Source organism: Capsicum annuum, chromosome 8, assembly GCF_002878395.1.
Source record: "Capsicum annuum cultivar UCD-10X-F1 chromosome 8, UCD10Xv1.1, whole genome shotgun sequence".
NCBI classification, from domain to species: domain Eukaryota; kingdom Viridiplantae; phylum Streptophyta; class Magnoliopsida; order Solanales; family Solanaceae; genus Capsicum; species Capsicum annuum.
In genome coordinates, this window is record NC_061118.1 from 104,695,005 (window position 1) to 104,711,200 (window position 16,196).

General features: G+C 34.4%; 1 protein-coding gene across 2 annotated transcripts in view; it reads left to right on the plus strand.

Annotated features, from left to right (window-relative positions):
• The first annotated feature begins 6,711 nt into the window (after positions 1-6,711).
• LOC107838885 overlaps positions 6,712-16,196 on the plus strand; it is a 33,195-nt gene continuing 23,710 nt past the window's right edge. The window contains exons 1-6 of one of the 2 annotated variants that reach the window (XM_016682128.2): positions 6,744-6,904; positions 8,191-8,309; positions 10,619-10,701; positions 14,668-14,789; positions 14,881-14,985; positions 16,001-16,165. In XM_016682128.2, coding sequence (XP_016537614.1) covers positions 6,868-6,904; positions 8,191-8,309; positions 10,619-10,701; positions 14,668-14,789; positions 14,881-14,985; positions 16,001-16,165 — 631 coding nt within the window. In that variant the 5' untranslated portion in view covers positions 6,744-6,867. Of the gene's footprint in view, positions 6,905-8,190; positions 8,310-10,618; positions 10,702-14,667; positions 14,790-14,880; positions 14,986-16,000; positions 16,166-16,196 lie in introns of both variants that reach the window. The other variant, XM_016682129.2, reaches the window with a different exon arrangement.

The following is a 16,196-nucleotide window of genomic DNA, read 5'->3' on the forward strand; positions in this document are numbered from 1 at the left end:
ACAATTTTAGTCAAAAGGCATCTCATTGCGGATTTCAAAAAAAAGTATGAACGTAAGTTTTTATTTGCACGAGAAGTTTGGAGATCTTTGAGAGTCTTTGCATATTTATTTATTTGTATTATATAAGTTGATGTTGTTCCGCTGTATTTTACTATTGTTGTTTTTTTGAACTATTTTAATTTAGCTATTTCATTGAGAAAATGATGAAATTTCTTGGCAGACTACTTTGTCCAATTTGTACTATTGTTCTATTTATTCATCTCTATGATGTTAGAATTTTTATATAATATACAGTATTTCAAGTTTTGAATTGAGAATCTGCAGGCATGAAAACTCTATAAATAAGGTAGGTTAATAGAACTACTTGATAAATGCCTAGATGATTCGAGTTCATCATCTGAAGTGATACGATCTATTAGTGTTTGTCTATTATGTTTCAATAATGTCCTAAAGATCATCTAAGTATGTTTGCCGCATTTATGATGTTAAACAGAAGGCGTATTGGCGCTGAAAGTGAGTGAGACCCCATCACAATATTAGTTGCCCGATAGAAGATACTTTTTTTAAAAAAAACTGATAACATCTGTTCGATAGAAAGATATTGGTTCACTTGTATTTCACAGGTTTGTAGGTGTAATGATGCTTTCTTTAATTCTCTGTAGCAATATGGTTAAAAAAAACTTGTGCATGATTGTGCTGCTTTTGATGTGTCAACTATGTCATACACGTTATAAAAAAAAATGATATGTCAAATATATGTAAATGAGAGCTTGCTGGTTGGTTGTTACTTATCCATCTTGTTTAACTTTGTTTTATGCAGTATATTTGGTTTATCCATCTTGTTTTATGCAGTATTGCGCTTCTTTTCCGTTTTGTTAACATTTTGTATAAATCGATCAAGAAATTTATTGGCTGCAACTAATTTATACTTTCATTAAGAAAAAATTTGATGGGTGCAACTAAAGTATTAGAAAACGTTGTGAAATTAGTAAGGCATAGGTCACATATATCAATTTCAAATCATTAATCTCAAATCTGAACACAAGATTTAATTAGAATATGGTGATGTTACACCAGTCCCTAAAACTGTTTTGTTATTGTGCTTATTAGATAAACTTTGTAATAGATAGAATTATCTTTTTATTTTTTTCTCAACAAATAAATAAATAACTTAACATCTAAATATATAGAAAGAAGTCAAAATTATAGGAAGATGATACATTTCTAATTTTTATGGTAGGAGAATAATTAATTTTCCTTTTAAGTGAAGAATTCTTTGAAGTCTAGAATTCATGAACAACTAATTATAACTATGTAATATACAAAATTTATAAAGAAAAAAAACACAAAAGTCATGTTAGGAAACATTGCTTTATAATTTAACATGTAATGTAATGTCAATTGTTACTTTTTACTATTTATTCATATTTTTTATATACAATTTTATTAATTAACACGAGACACACGTGCAAAGCATGTACACTAATTTAGTATATATATACATAAACCTTGAATTTTATTTTTTCATTATTGAAATTAAAGGAAAAAATTATTTTATTTAAAGTCAATTGCTATTTCCAATACTTCCTCCGTTTCATTTTATGTATCATAGTTTGACCAGACATAGAGTGTAATAAATAAGAAAAACTTGATAATTGTTATCAAATTGTCCTTTATTAAAAAATTATTACTATTATTTTTAATTTAATGGAGCCTTATAAGTGAGACCAATAAGGGTAAAAATAAAATTGTGTCTTTAAATAGTTATCAAATTAGAAAAGATGACATTCTTTTTGGGATGGACAAAAAAAGAAATGACGACACATAAAATGAGACATGAGGAGTAATATTTTATGTTAATTAATGCCTTGATATGAAGCACACATACAATACACGTACACTTGACTAGTATCTTGAAGATTTTATATAATACTTTGGACTTTAAATTTTTAATTAATTAATAATAAGAATATTACTAAATTAGACTATATTATATTTGATAAAATAGTTATCGCTATAAATATTTATATCGAATAAATGAATTTTTTATTTGCTTTTGTATTCAAGTTTTTAGGTCAATACAAAATTGATACTCTAATTTATGGACACACTAACCATAAACAATAGACGAGTAGAGTTCACTGATACTTATTTAACTTTGAGTTTACTACATAAAAATCATTATTCTATTTTGGAGTGTCATATAATATTTCTAGTACAAAATATAAGTATATCTTGAGAATTCATGTGATATATTTGTATTATACTTGTCTCGAATCGGGGTCAAGAGTAGGGTCTTGAGTCGACGTCAGGATCAACAGATCAACAATCATATTTCAAATGGGTGAAAATCATTTTCACCCCCCAACTTTGATTAAAAAATCAACCCCCTCCCTCCCCCCAACATTGAACAATAATCATACTCCCCCTTTTATCCCATTCAATGTCCATTTTGTCCTTATAATTTAAATTCTATATTTTTGTAATATCTTTTTATATTATATGTAATGAATATTTTTTTAACATGGATATTTATAGCATTTTATTTAAGTTTATTAACTTTATACGCAAATTAATATGTGTTTTATAAATTTATCACAAAATTCAATATTATTTTTAAGATCATTATTTTAGTATTATATGTATTAAAGAGTTGTTTGGTATGAGGTATAATTACAATAATTCAGAGATAAAATTCATGATTATTTATCCTGTATTTAATTAGATGTATTAGGTAGTTTCAAAAATATTTGTCGCACTATTTATACCATAGTGATGAGATATGTTATCACACATACATGTTAGTACAACTTATTTTGTAATAACTAATCCCGGAATAACTTGTTTCCAAACAACCCACCCCTAAGTGTGTGTATATATACATATGTATGTATATGCATGTGCGTATATTTTCGTGTTTTATCACTCTCTTACTAAATTTGTTTCGTATTTTTTAACTATTTATTGATATAACATAATCCTTAAGAAAATTTTACTTAGAGGTATATTTTGCTAAATTAACCTTATTAATAATAATTTGAAACTTTAAATTTGTCTATACTGTTACTTGATATAGTTATTTAATACTAAAGGGTAGAAAAAAATATAATACAATTCTCTTGATTTCTCAAATTGAGCAGATAAACTAAAACATTTATTTTTAGTATGAGGATCAAGTGATAAGAAAGAGGATCAAGTGATAAGAAACGATATTATCTATTGTCTAAATCAGTAAATAAGTTGTGATTGCCATTAATAAAGTATTACATATTTTATAATTTATATAAATAAATATAATCTTTAAAATTTGACCTTGTTTTTATTCGAGAAAAACATCTAGTATCCCCGAACTATGACCAAATTTGCTACGACACACGTCAACTTCACGGGGGTCCTATTACCCCTTAAACTAAATTTTAGCGTATTTTTGTCAATCTTTTTAGCTAATGTGATACCTTTTGTCAATCATTTCAGATGGCGTGACACCTTTGATATGGGCTCCATTTTATGTAATAAAGGTGTCATATTATCACAAAAAAAAAAATGGCCAAAAGCACCGCCAACCTTTACTCCAAATTTCAACTACACACCTATATTTTGCGGGGGGTCCTATGACCCCCCTGAACTATTTAAAAATAGAATATATACCTCCCTGAATGTTGAGGTGGCATGGAAGGTGTAGTATACTCTCTCTGAGAGAGTGAAGACGTTTTAACCTCTTAATTTTCTAATTTTCTAATTTTTAGTTTTAATTTGTTTTATCAATTGTGTATTGTTTCACTTCTCTCTTCTTTCTTTCCTCTTCAACAAAACACCATGGATTCTTCTTTCTTTCTTTCTTTCTTTCTTTCTTTCTGTCTGTCTGTCTTCTCTTCAACAAAACACCATGACTGCTCCACACACACACACTAAATTCTGCAATTTCATAAATAATATAACTCAATTAACTATTATTTCAACACACACACCAAATGGGTCGCCTTCAATTTCATCAAAATAACAAAATTAACAATTACGTCGACATTCATGAATGCTTCTTTCTCTTCTCTCTTCTTTCTTTCTTTCTTCTTTTCAACAAAACACCATGACTACTCCACACATACACACTAAATTCTGCAATTCCATAAAAAATAACTCAATTAACTATTATTTCAACACACACACACCAAATGGGTTGCCTTCAATTCCATCAAAATAGCAAAATTAACAATTACATCGACATTCCACCATTCTACTTGCAATGTAGCAACAATAGAGCTTTGTACCAGCTATTGGTGTTTTTTTTTATGTCAACAAGCACCAAACTTTTTCAACAAAATTTGATAATTGTCTCAAAATTTTCAATAAAATCCCTATTACAATTTGATGGGAGCGGCAAAAACAACAAAAGGTGGATATAAAGGGGCAACAAACAACAAAATCAAAGTTTTCATCCTTGTTAACATGACTCAATAAAAGAAATCAAGAACCTTTCCACCAATATTTTTACTCCGAGCCTCTTCATGGTCCATGATACCAGCTGATGTTGTCATGATAATGTACTCAAACTGTCGGGATATACATACGAGCCATTGGAGTGTTTAATTTATGCTTTTGTGGAGTTTAGAATTATTTGATTTGAGGATCTATAGAAATGAAATTGAGTTGAAGAAGAAAATGAAACAAAATGGGGAATGAGAATGAGAGAGAAGTTTTGTTAAGGAGAAATAATATATAAAGAAAAAAGTAAAATATATAAAGTAAAATAATTAATTTCTTAGATAATTTTGTTTTAAATGATGTGGCAATGATGTGGCAGCGCGTGCAGGTCACTACTTGAAACAAAATCTGGGTATGAGCTTTTAGACGGGTATATATTCTATTTTTAAAATGTTTAGGGGGGTCATAGGACCCCTGCAAAATATAAGTATGTAGTTGGGATTTGGGGTAAAGGTTGGGAGGACTTTTAGCCATTTTCTCGCACAAAAAATGATAAAAATATGCTAAATTTGAGTTCAGGGGATAATAGGACCCCTGTGAAGTTGGAGTGTGTCGTAACAACTTTGACCATAGTTCGGGGTGGTACTAGAGGTTTATCTCTTTCATTTATTGTTTGTATTTTTTGCATTTAAATATGTTTATAAAATTAGTAGTACTTATTATATTCACTTGTTAAAATAAATATTATAGTTTTGATTATTATTAATAAAACTAATTTTCTTATTATGCTAATTTAATTCATAAAGATCATCATTAGCTTATATATTTCTTACTTTTTTTTAGAAGATAATGTTTATGTTTTTATGAAAATTTTGTTATATGAATAATGTTTATGTTTTTATGAAAAATTTGTTATATGATTTTTTTTAAAAATGAAAATATGATGATTTTAAAGAAGTTAAAAAAAAGAATAAAAAAATTGATAATGAAGGGTAAAATAGGAATTTTAAAAAGTCAATTAGAATAAAGGGGAGGGGGGTATGATTATTGTTTAAAGTTGATGGGAGAGTTTGATTTTTAAAACAAAGTTGGGGAGGGAAAATAATTTTGACCGGGTTCGAGATTCTAAATGAGGCAGGGATCAGTAGATGGGTCTCGAACTTGGGCCAAAAATCGTATCTCGCTAGGAGTCGGAGTTGGGTTCGACAATCGAGCCTCAACTCGGAGTGGGGCTAGGATGGAGTTCGGAGGTCAGGTCTCGAGTCATGAGTTTGGTCCCAAGTCAAGATTGGAACTCAAGTCAGGTCGAGAGTCAAGGTCGGGATTAGAAATTAGGGTTGATGTTGAGAGTTAGGTCTCGGATTAAGAGTCAATGTCTCGAGTCGGTAGTCGGTTTCAAGAGTCGGGTTCAATAGTATAATAGTTGCATAATTATGCCTAAATTCTCTTGGAATTGTATTTTTTCTTACTAACCAACATTAGAAGAAAATAACTAAAAAAACCCACGTATTTTCAAAGAAAATATTTTCTAGGGTTCCTTCATTCCAAACACACCCATAATCTTTATAATTTCTGTCTGGTTTACACGTGTGAGGCAAGTGACATAGAGACTAGTTATATAGAGCCCGTTTGAACAAGATTAAAATCTGGTCAAACCAATTTTTAATCACTTTTCTTTGTTTTTTTTAGATGTTTGGTAAAATTAAAAAGTGCTAAAAAGAACCAAAAACTAATTAAAAAGGACAAAAAGTGAGAAACTAGATATGCCAACCTTTTACTTTTTAGATTAAAATTCTTTTAGATTTGACCAAAACATTTACCTGTTTACCCCTTATATTTTTCTCCTGTCACTTCTTTCGTCTCTCCCTTCAATTTCCTCTTCACTTTCTCATTTGTTTTCAACGAATCTATCGTTACATCGAAGGTTTGCTCAAAAATTTTATTCCAGAATTAAAAATTATAAATAATTTACCTTATTTATAATGTTAACAACTTTAAGAATATTTAAGTTATTTTGACAATAAAAAAAATGCTTAACATCATTTGTTTACCAAATATATCAACAACTTTTTTTTCAGTTTTAGCATTTCTATTCAAACACTTATCTGCTTAATTTATAAACATGTTTTAAAGCTTTTAATCATTTAAGTTTAAAATTTTTTTTTTGATTCTATCCAAATGAGCTCATAATATCTAATTTTTATTCATAACTATACACAATTCTAATTTTTAAATATCATTAAAAATTTTTTTTTTTAAATATTTATAATTTTCGTGGCGAAACTCGCGTTATTACCATAATACCTCCCATAAATAAGGAGAAAAAACAGAGATTGCTAAGAGGTGCAATAAATTCAACTTCCTCCTATCTCTCTCTGCAATAACATAAAAACAAAAATATAAATCATACTAATCTCTTTGTTGTTGGGAAACTCAGCTTTTGATCAGATGGCTCCACCGTCACCTGAAATCCCCAATCTGCAAGGTAAACGCTATAATACTATGCCAATATCTTTTGTTTTGTGATTTTTGTCTGGCGTTTCTAATGGTTTATTGAATTTGCTCATCTTTAAATTGGTTTTGCCATGGTTGTATTTGCTCCTTTTGATATATGTAAATCACAAGGTTCAGTTCCCGTGAACAAGTTTAGGTATTGAATGGTGAAAATCGTAGCAGTCAATTCGGTATCTCTCTACTGATGGTTTAACAACTGATGGTACTATGCCTCAATTCAAATTAGCTGTGGTCAGCTCTGTGAATCCCCAATACTCATTTGGACCCCTTTTTATGATTTTCTTTTAAAAATAAAATAGCCCGCAATAGCAACCTTTTACAAAATTACAATCTGTAGCCTACTCTATAGATGATTACCTGTTGTATCAACCGCATCCAACTGATTGTATTTGATATGAAATATTAATAGAGTATTACATGCACCACACTGACTACCCGCTGTATCAATTGTATGCAATTGACTGTATTTGATAAAAAATATAAATGCAGTAACTATTATGGGTGTTGAATACAAGCGTATCAACAAATACAATTGTATACAAATAAATCATTTGTATTTGGATGGTTCAAGTTGTATCAACAAATACATTTCAAGTTCTTATCAACGTGTATCGACGAAGACAAAATACAATTCCTTGTGAGATTCTTAAATCTAGAGAAAAACAGAGAAACAGAGAGGGAGAGGGAGGGAGAGATGCGGAGAGATAGAGATAGAGAGAGAGAGAGGAGGAGGAGAGAGGCGAGCAAGATTGGGAGAGAAGGAGAGAGGCTATGGATTGTAATTAATTGGTTAATTTGGTGCTTATGTTTGCTAAACCATGTAGTAATTTCTTCTTTAAAAAAGAATTTATTTATATTGTATTATTGGCTGAAATTTGCATTGTGGAGTTGCCATACAACCCAAAAAGAAATATCTTGGCGGCGATTTTGTACACAGTATAATGTTGAATGAAATATGAAATGCCTAAAGAAAATATTTTTTCTTATGTTTAGATGACCTTATGGTAAGTGGACAGGCCATTGTAACTTGGGGATTCACAGAGCTGACCACAACTATTAAGATGCCAATCAGTGATGCCGCACTTTTGATGACCTTTTATCTATGGTGCTATAGTATCTTAATAGCGATTAATGAATGTGAATCAAGGATGCTGTAGTTTAGCTATCCTTGCTATTAGCTATGTCCCCTTGACTATACCAAAGTAATGCTGCTCTTTTGTTTATTATTAACCTTCTTTTTTTCTTTTCCTTTCGCAGGGACTCAGCATAAGCGTGTGACAGTCCATAACAGCCATGGTGAGGAACTGGTGGGCGTGCTACATGAAACAAATTCCCTGGAGCTTGTAATTATCTGCCATGGTTTCAAATCATCGAAGGTTTGTCACAATAATTTGAACACATAAGAGTTACAACTCTTATATATGTGGCTTATTTATATTGTCATTTGTCTAATTTTTGCTGACATGTTCTGGGTTGATATAACTATGAAAATTTGGGAGAGAGTGGTCGAGTTGAGGTTGAGGAGGATAGTCTCTATTTCGGAGAACTAGTTTGGATTTATGCCCGGGCGCTCGACGACGGAGGAAATTCACCTGGTTCGGAGACTGGTGGAACAGTACAGGGAAAGAAAGAAGGATCTGCACATGGTGTTTATCGACTTGGAGAAGGCATACGACAAAGTCCCTAGGAAAGTTCTTTGGAGATGCCTGGAGGTGAGTGGGTCCCGGTGGCGTATATCAGAGCAATCAAGGACATGTATGATGGAGCTAAGACCCAGGTGAGGACGGCGGGTGATAATTCTGAACATTTTCCTGTAAAAAACAGGGATACTCTTAGCCCGTTTTTGTTTGCTTTAGTGATGGATGTGTTGACGCGGTGTATTCAAGGCGAGGTGCCCTGGTGTATGCTTTTTGCTGATGATGTAGTTTTGATTGATGAGACTCGGGGGTGGGGTGGGGTGTGTGAATGATGAATTAGAACTGTGGAGAGAGACCCCTGAGTTTAAAAGGTTCAGGTTAAGTAGGAGCCAGACCGAGTATTTGGAATGTAAGTTTGATGGCTTGAGGGAGGGGGGGTGACGTGGTAGTAAGGCTGGAGTCTCAGGTGGTGTGTAAGAGGGATAGTTTCAAGTATCTTGGGTCCATGATTCAGGGGAATGGTGAGATTGACGAGGATGTCTCTCACGGTATCGGGGTTGGATGGATGAAGCGGAAGCTCGCCTCGGGGGTGTTGTCTGATAAGAAGGTGCCGCCCAAGTTTAAAGGCAAATTTTATAGGGGGACAGTCCGCCCGGCTATGTTGTATGGAGCAGAGTATTGGCCAGTCAAGAACTCTCACATTCAGAAATTGAAGGTGGCGGAAATGCGGATGTTGCGTTGGATATGTGGGCTTACTAGGGGATAGAGTTCGGAATGAGACTATCCGAGAAAAGGTTGGAGTGGCTTCGGTGGAGGACAAGATGCGGAAGGTTCGTTTAAGATGGTTCGGACACGTGATGAGGAGGGGCACGGAGGCACCGGTTCGTAGGTGTGAGAGGCTTGCTTTGGATGATTTCAGACGGGGTAGGGGTAGGCCGAAGAAGTACTGGAGAGAGGTGATTAGGCGGGACATGGAGCAGTTATGGCTTACTGAGGACATGACCCTAGATAGGAAGATCTGGAGGACGCGTATTAGGATGGAAGGCTAGTGCCATTTTGGGTAGGTAGGGTAGGGCATTACTTGGTGGGTGTAGTATTCTTATTATGATTTCTTGTTGTTTGTAGTATTACGATTGTTTACTAGTCTTTATTTACTCTTTCCCTATATGTGGCGTCTCTATGTTTTGTCTTGTTCCAGGTTTTTTGGTATGACTTTGATTACTATTCCTTGTCTTGAGCCGGGGGTCTATCGGAAACAGCCTTGCTACTTCCCCAGGAGTAGTGGTATGGACTGCGTACATCTTACCCTCCCCAGACCTCACTATGTGGGAATACCCTGGGTTTGTTGTTGTTGTGAGAAGTATATATTCTTAGGAAGTATAAAATATTGCTTTGCTATGCAGGAACATGCAAGCTTAGCTTGAATTTGGTAATAAATTCTTTTAGGAATTCTTTTTGCTATAACTGAGTGGGCGGATTGTGCTGAGAGACATATTCTCTTGCTTCTATATCTACTATATTATCCTCTCCCCTCAACGCAACTTCCTCATCCAAGGAAAAACAAAGAAGGTTTTTACTTTTCCCCACCACCTGTGAGCATTTTGAATAAGAGTTAAAACGCTGTTTTCAATGTCTGAGTACACTCATCATAACTTCTGTCCTTGTAGAACATGTGAACTAGGATAATGTGGTGTATCAGTGCATCTACTTGTCCTTGTCTATGCCACTACTCTTATTGACTGCTATAGTATGTTCTAGTATTGTTGAATCTAGTTTGCGGACATGATTTCTTCTATCTAAAAAGATATTCTTATTGTTTATTTCCTAAGATGAAAATTCATTTAGGGACTCTGCTTGAGACTGGACATATGGAGCAAAAGGCCTAAATGGACTGAATATTTTGCTTTCTATTTTCTTATGTGATTCAGTCCAGCAACATCCAACTCTTTGGCTGTTCAACTGTTTTTCATCATCTATCGTGCAATTTGTGGACATTGGTAGTGATTGACAAATAATAATCTTCTTCATTGATTTTGCTTTAACTTCAGGATCGGATTCCCATGGTGAATCTTGCTGATGCTTTTGAGAAAGAAGGAATCAGTGCCTTCCGCTTTGACTTTGCAGGAAATGGGTATGTTCAAACACTAAAGCCGATCTAGTTTATCAAATAAATGGAAAGGGAGGGTGGCACCCAGCGAACTTTATTCTTCTTCTACTCTTGATCTGTCAACTTTAGATTTACTCAATGTAGAAATGATTATTGAATACAAAGTTACAAGTTCAAAACAAAATGGTTATTGAATTCTCTCCTTTTTGGAAAGGTGAGGAAAATTTACTAGGCGCACCTGTTCTTATAAACATGCACTTCTTTAGGTTACTGAGAGAAGTAAATATATATGCATCTGGATTGTTGCTGATTAAGCGTTTGAACCAAAAATACGTGTATTTAACTTAGATACATTGTTTCATTATCTTTTTTACCCTTCTTTTGACTTCCACATATTAGGAGCACCTCACATACTTGTCTTATATAGTGTTTGCGTATTGATACAAGACAAACAAGGGAAAGCACAAAACATACCCCAAACAGTCCACAAATTCAAGAAAAAACGTGGACCAAAAGGGGACCTCACTCTGATTCGACAAGTATAACAAGAATACAAGAAACAAGGGTGTATTTGACACCCAAAAACAGCCAACAACACAACAATAACGAGATGAACAAGATGACAACAAGAATGACCAGATTCGGATTCCACAACAACAAGATATAACGTTACAAGATTATAGAAGACAAAGGGATAGATAGTGAGACATAAAGTACTATAATGACCAAGAACCTAAGTGTAGATGACACACAAAGACCCTTAATGATGATAGTAGGAACACTTACACTCTTCAAAGAGACACAAGAGAGGACCTCAATCCTTCAAGCACCCCAAGTTCCAACCAAACAAACAACAAAAAAGATTCCACCCTAATGTTTTAACCTAGTTTCGGCCAAGCCTCACAAGAGAGAGAACTTGAGGGTTTCAAGTGTGTTCTACCATTTTCAACATTCAAAAACTAAGTGAATAAACCCTAACATGTTTCTTATATATTACAAAACAAATAGAAGTTAAAATGACCAAAAAGGCCCTTCAAGAATGGGCTGCCCCTCTAGTGTATGGAGTGGGCTGTTTTGGTGTGTATTTGAGCCTTTAATTACACTTCTCTTGTACATACACTTGGTTGCTTTCAATGCACACCCACATAAGTCTATTTTCGTGATTATTCTCGTATCATCCTATCCATCTTGAGAAGATTTTGCCCACAAATTCACAGCTTCACTTTGTTCAATTGACCACTTCAAAAAAAAGCACTCAAAACAGTACGCAAAATATGAAGAACCCGAGAGCTCAATATGAACAAGTCTCGGCCAACATCTTCATTTTAAACCTCGGCTTCCTCTCCATCTTGAGACTTGGCTTCAATCTTATCCGACTTAAGTCTCCTTCCATCATATAAGCATCATCGTAGACTCCATATACTTTGTGTCCCTTTCTTCCAGACTCCTCTATATGGACATATCGGTTTTGGGGAAATGAAGTTTCGGTTGAGGGGGCTATTTTGGTAATGTGGAGCTTCGGTTGTGGAGCTTGGATGGGAGGGAATGGGCCTCCAAGTCCTTCTTGTGGGACTTGATCAACTTGCGGGAGAAGTGATCTACCTTGTTCTCGATTTTGAGGGTAATTAGTCACTTGACTCATGGCATTTTGTGGTGAACTTGGAGGGTTGACTTTTGTAGGCAAAGTCTCGGGGGCAATGGTGATGGAAGGGTTTTGGTCATGACCACTTGAGGAAACATAGAGTCGAGGGGTAGAAGCTCGAGAGTTCCTTCGACTCTCCATTCAATCCAACTTCTCATTCATAGTAGACATCTCTCCTTGTATTGAGGACATAGTCATGAGCATACTTTCCATTCCTCGGTTGATAGTTTCAAGTGTTTCCAAGATAGCACCAAGAGCATTGTTGTCCATTGTAGCCAAGAAGTTACCTACAAAACAATAAACAAGTTGTTCAAGAATGGTCCTCACACTCTCTCTTTAATCCTTTGTCCCTCGGATTTTCTCACTTTTGATCTCACAATTGTTGTAAGTTTGCTAGTAATCCGTGAGACGTTGAGAGGTGAACCGAGTGTGTACAATGACTCAAAAGAATAAAAACACACAAAGGAACGTAAACACGGAAAAAATGGTTTCAAAACCAACTCACAATCTAGTAAATTGTCACTAGTTTGTAAGTTAGTATTGGAATCAACAAACGAAACTAATGAGACAACAAAATGAAACTAAAAGATCACAATTTGAGCTTAAAATTTTCGTGTGAACAGTAACTTGGGTGGCGTGGCAGCAAATTATTGGTCACGGCCGCACAATTAGTCACTAGTTGAAGTTTACAAACTTTAGTTACTATGTAATAGAAACAATTGGTTTTGGAGGGAAAGTATATGTCTTGAATCTCCTTGAAGTCTAATCTTCAAAAGGCAAGACTTGACTTTGTACAATTCCCACAAAACAAGGTCCCTTGAAACAAGGAAAAGTGGTTGAAAAGTAGATGTCAAGTCAAGGCTCAAGTCTTCTCACAAACAACTTTACAACTTGTAGGTTCACCGTTTTGAATCTATATTATACTTTTGGTTGTCTTAAGTTGTAAGATGAGATGAAGAACAAGATGAACACCACAACAATCCTTCAAGAACAACAACAATATTCACGAATTCAAGACCCAACCGACCACAACAAGTCACAAATTCTCGCCCTAGGTCCTTGTTCACAACACAACTTTAACAAGTTCAAGCTCAAATATAGACCTAGACACCATTTAGTGTTAGTGAATCACGTAACTAACACAAGAAACAACAATACACACCAAAGGACTACTAGATCTAGACGCTACAAGCAACCTCGGCCAAGATGAACAACAAGAACAACACTTTCAAGGCCAAAAACAACAAGAACACCAATTTTTTTTTTTCTTAGCAAGAAAGCCCAAGATTGGTATTGTAAGAACAACACCAAAGATGACTTTGATACCAAATGATACAAGAAAAACAAGTGAAAACACAAAACATACCCCAAACAGTCCACAAATTCAAGAAAAAACGTGGACAAAAAGTGGACCTCACTCGGATTCGACAAGTCTAACAAGAATACAAGAAACAAGGGTGTATTTGACACCCAAAAACAGCCAACAACACAACAAAAACGAGATGAACAAGATGACAACAAGAATAACCAGATTCGGATTCCACAACAACAAGATATAACGTTACAAGATTACAAAAGACAAAGAGATAGATAGTGAGACATAAACTACTATAATGACTAAGAACCTAAGTGTAGATGACACACAAAGACCCTTAATGATGATAGTAGGAACACCTACACTCTTCAAAGAGACACAAGAGAGGACCTCAATCCTTCAAGCACCTCAAGTTCCAAGCAAACAAACAACAAAAAAGATTCCACCCTAATGTTGTAACCTAGTTTCGGCCAAGCCTCACTAGAGAGAGAACTTGAGGGTTTCAAGTGTGTTCTACCATTTTCAACATTCAAAAACTAAGTGAATAAACCCTAACATGTTCCTTATATATTACAAAATAAATAGAAGTTAAAATGACCAAAAAGGCCCTTCAAGAATGGGCTGCCCCTCTAGTGTATGGAGTGGGCTGTTTTGGTGTGTATTTGGGCCTTTAATTACACTTCTCTTGCACATACACTTGGTTGATTTCAATGCACACCCACATAAGTCTATTTCCGTGATTATTCTTGTATCACGTATATACACTTTTTTGGTCTTGAAGTAGCTGTAGTTTATTCTTTTGACTTTAATCGGCAAGTGGCTCCCTTCCAGCTTGTTAAATTGGAATCTTACAGATAGGGTGCTGTCAGATGAGTCTTCTCTTCAAGTATTCTCAGGATTAAACTTGACTTATTTTACTTATAGAATTATATTCTGTATGTAGATCACTTTATTTTTCTAATTTCCAGCATTACGAACACAGGAAGAACAATTGAAATGAACTACTGAAAGCTCACTTTACTTTTGGTGTCAGTGAAAGCGAAGGTTCCTTTCAGTATGGTAACTACCGCAGAGAAGCTGATGATCTTCGTGCCATAGTTGAGCACTTCCATGAAGAGGAGCGTTTCATAGCAACAATAGTTGGTCATAGCAAAGGTATAGCCTTCAAAAGCCAACTTATATGTGATCTTTGGAAGCTACACTGTGTTTATACTTTTCCTTCCTCACTTCCTAGTTCTCTTGCTAGGGGTGTGTGTGGTGCTTTTTGGAGGATGGCGGTACCACTATACCGGAACAGCATGTGCAGTATACCTAACAGATGTTTCCTGGACTATGCTGTTGTTTGATTTGAGTAACTGAGAGATAAAAGCTTTCTTGTCATTACTGGTCATCATACTTGAAGCTTTCATAGATGAATTTTACATTTTGTCCTTGCGATTTTTCTTCAATCTGGTGCCTATTTCTTTCGTTTAGGGAGAGGGTGTAAGTTATTTTGCAGTGCATGAGGACTAAATGAATATCTTTTCTTCGTTAGTGGGTTATTTTTTCTCATTCGGCCATCAATATTTTCTAGGATTGAGATTTGTAAATATGCTAATTGATTCTTGATCTATTTCTTCCATATTTGGGTGTGCGTGTCATGTCTATGTGAGCCCCAATAAATTACTGGGGGTTCTTTTAATGAGTTTGGTACCTGAGGGATTTACTAACAGTACCTTTTGCAAGCATAGGCTTGATTTGAAAAATTTGTTTGCTGAAACTCAACTTTTCAGTATTATTATTTCTTTATGAGCTTTTAAACATTGAAGAAGGATTTCCTATCTAATTAAATAGTTCTCTGTTAAAATCAAATTATGATTGCTGATTTTAGCAATTTTGAGTTTACTTTATATACAACAACAACATTTCCAATGTAATCCCACAATGGGATCTGGGGAGGATAGTTTGTACGCAACAATTTTTGAGTTCACTTTTATGTCTATTTTAAATTTAACTTTGACAAATAACAGCAAATGTTGACAACCTTCGTGTTTTAACCCAGCATTATATGGTCTTGCTACCCATTTCTGTCTATGAAGATATTTTCTCATCCATATTCTACTTAATTTCTTATCGTTAAGAGTTGCACAAATACTTTTGAGTGGTCATGATAGTGATGTACTGATCTCTTAGGCCACAGTCAAATTAACAAGGAAAGATAGTATTTTGTTGTGCAATAGTTTGCCTCGTATCCACTCTTTATATAATCAACATATTCTGCAGTGCAATTAAGTTTTAGTAATTATCTCCGGCTTATTTCTTTACAAATTGTATCTCTGCTAAAGTTCCAGCTGAAAGTGTGTTTTTTCGTGATAAATTACCTATAGGAGGAAATGTTGTGCTCTTGTATGCTTCGAGCTACAAGGATGTAGATGCTGTCGTAAATATTTCTGGTCGCTTCAATCTTGAGAGAGGGATAGAGGGTCGCTTGGGCAGAGACTTCAAGGAGAAGATAAAGCATGATGGTTTTATTGATGTTAGAAACAGAAAAGGTATGCTTAATATCTTTCTTTTCCTTTTGTG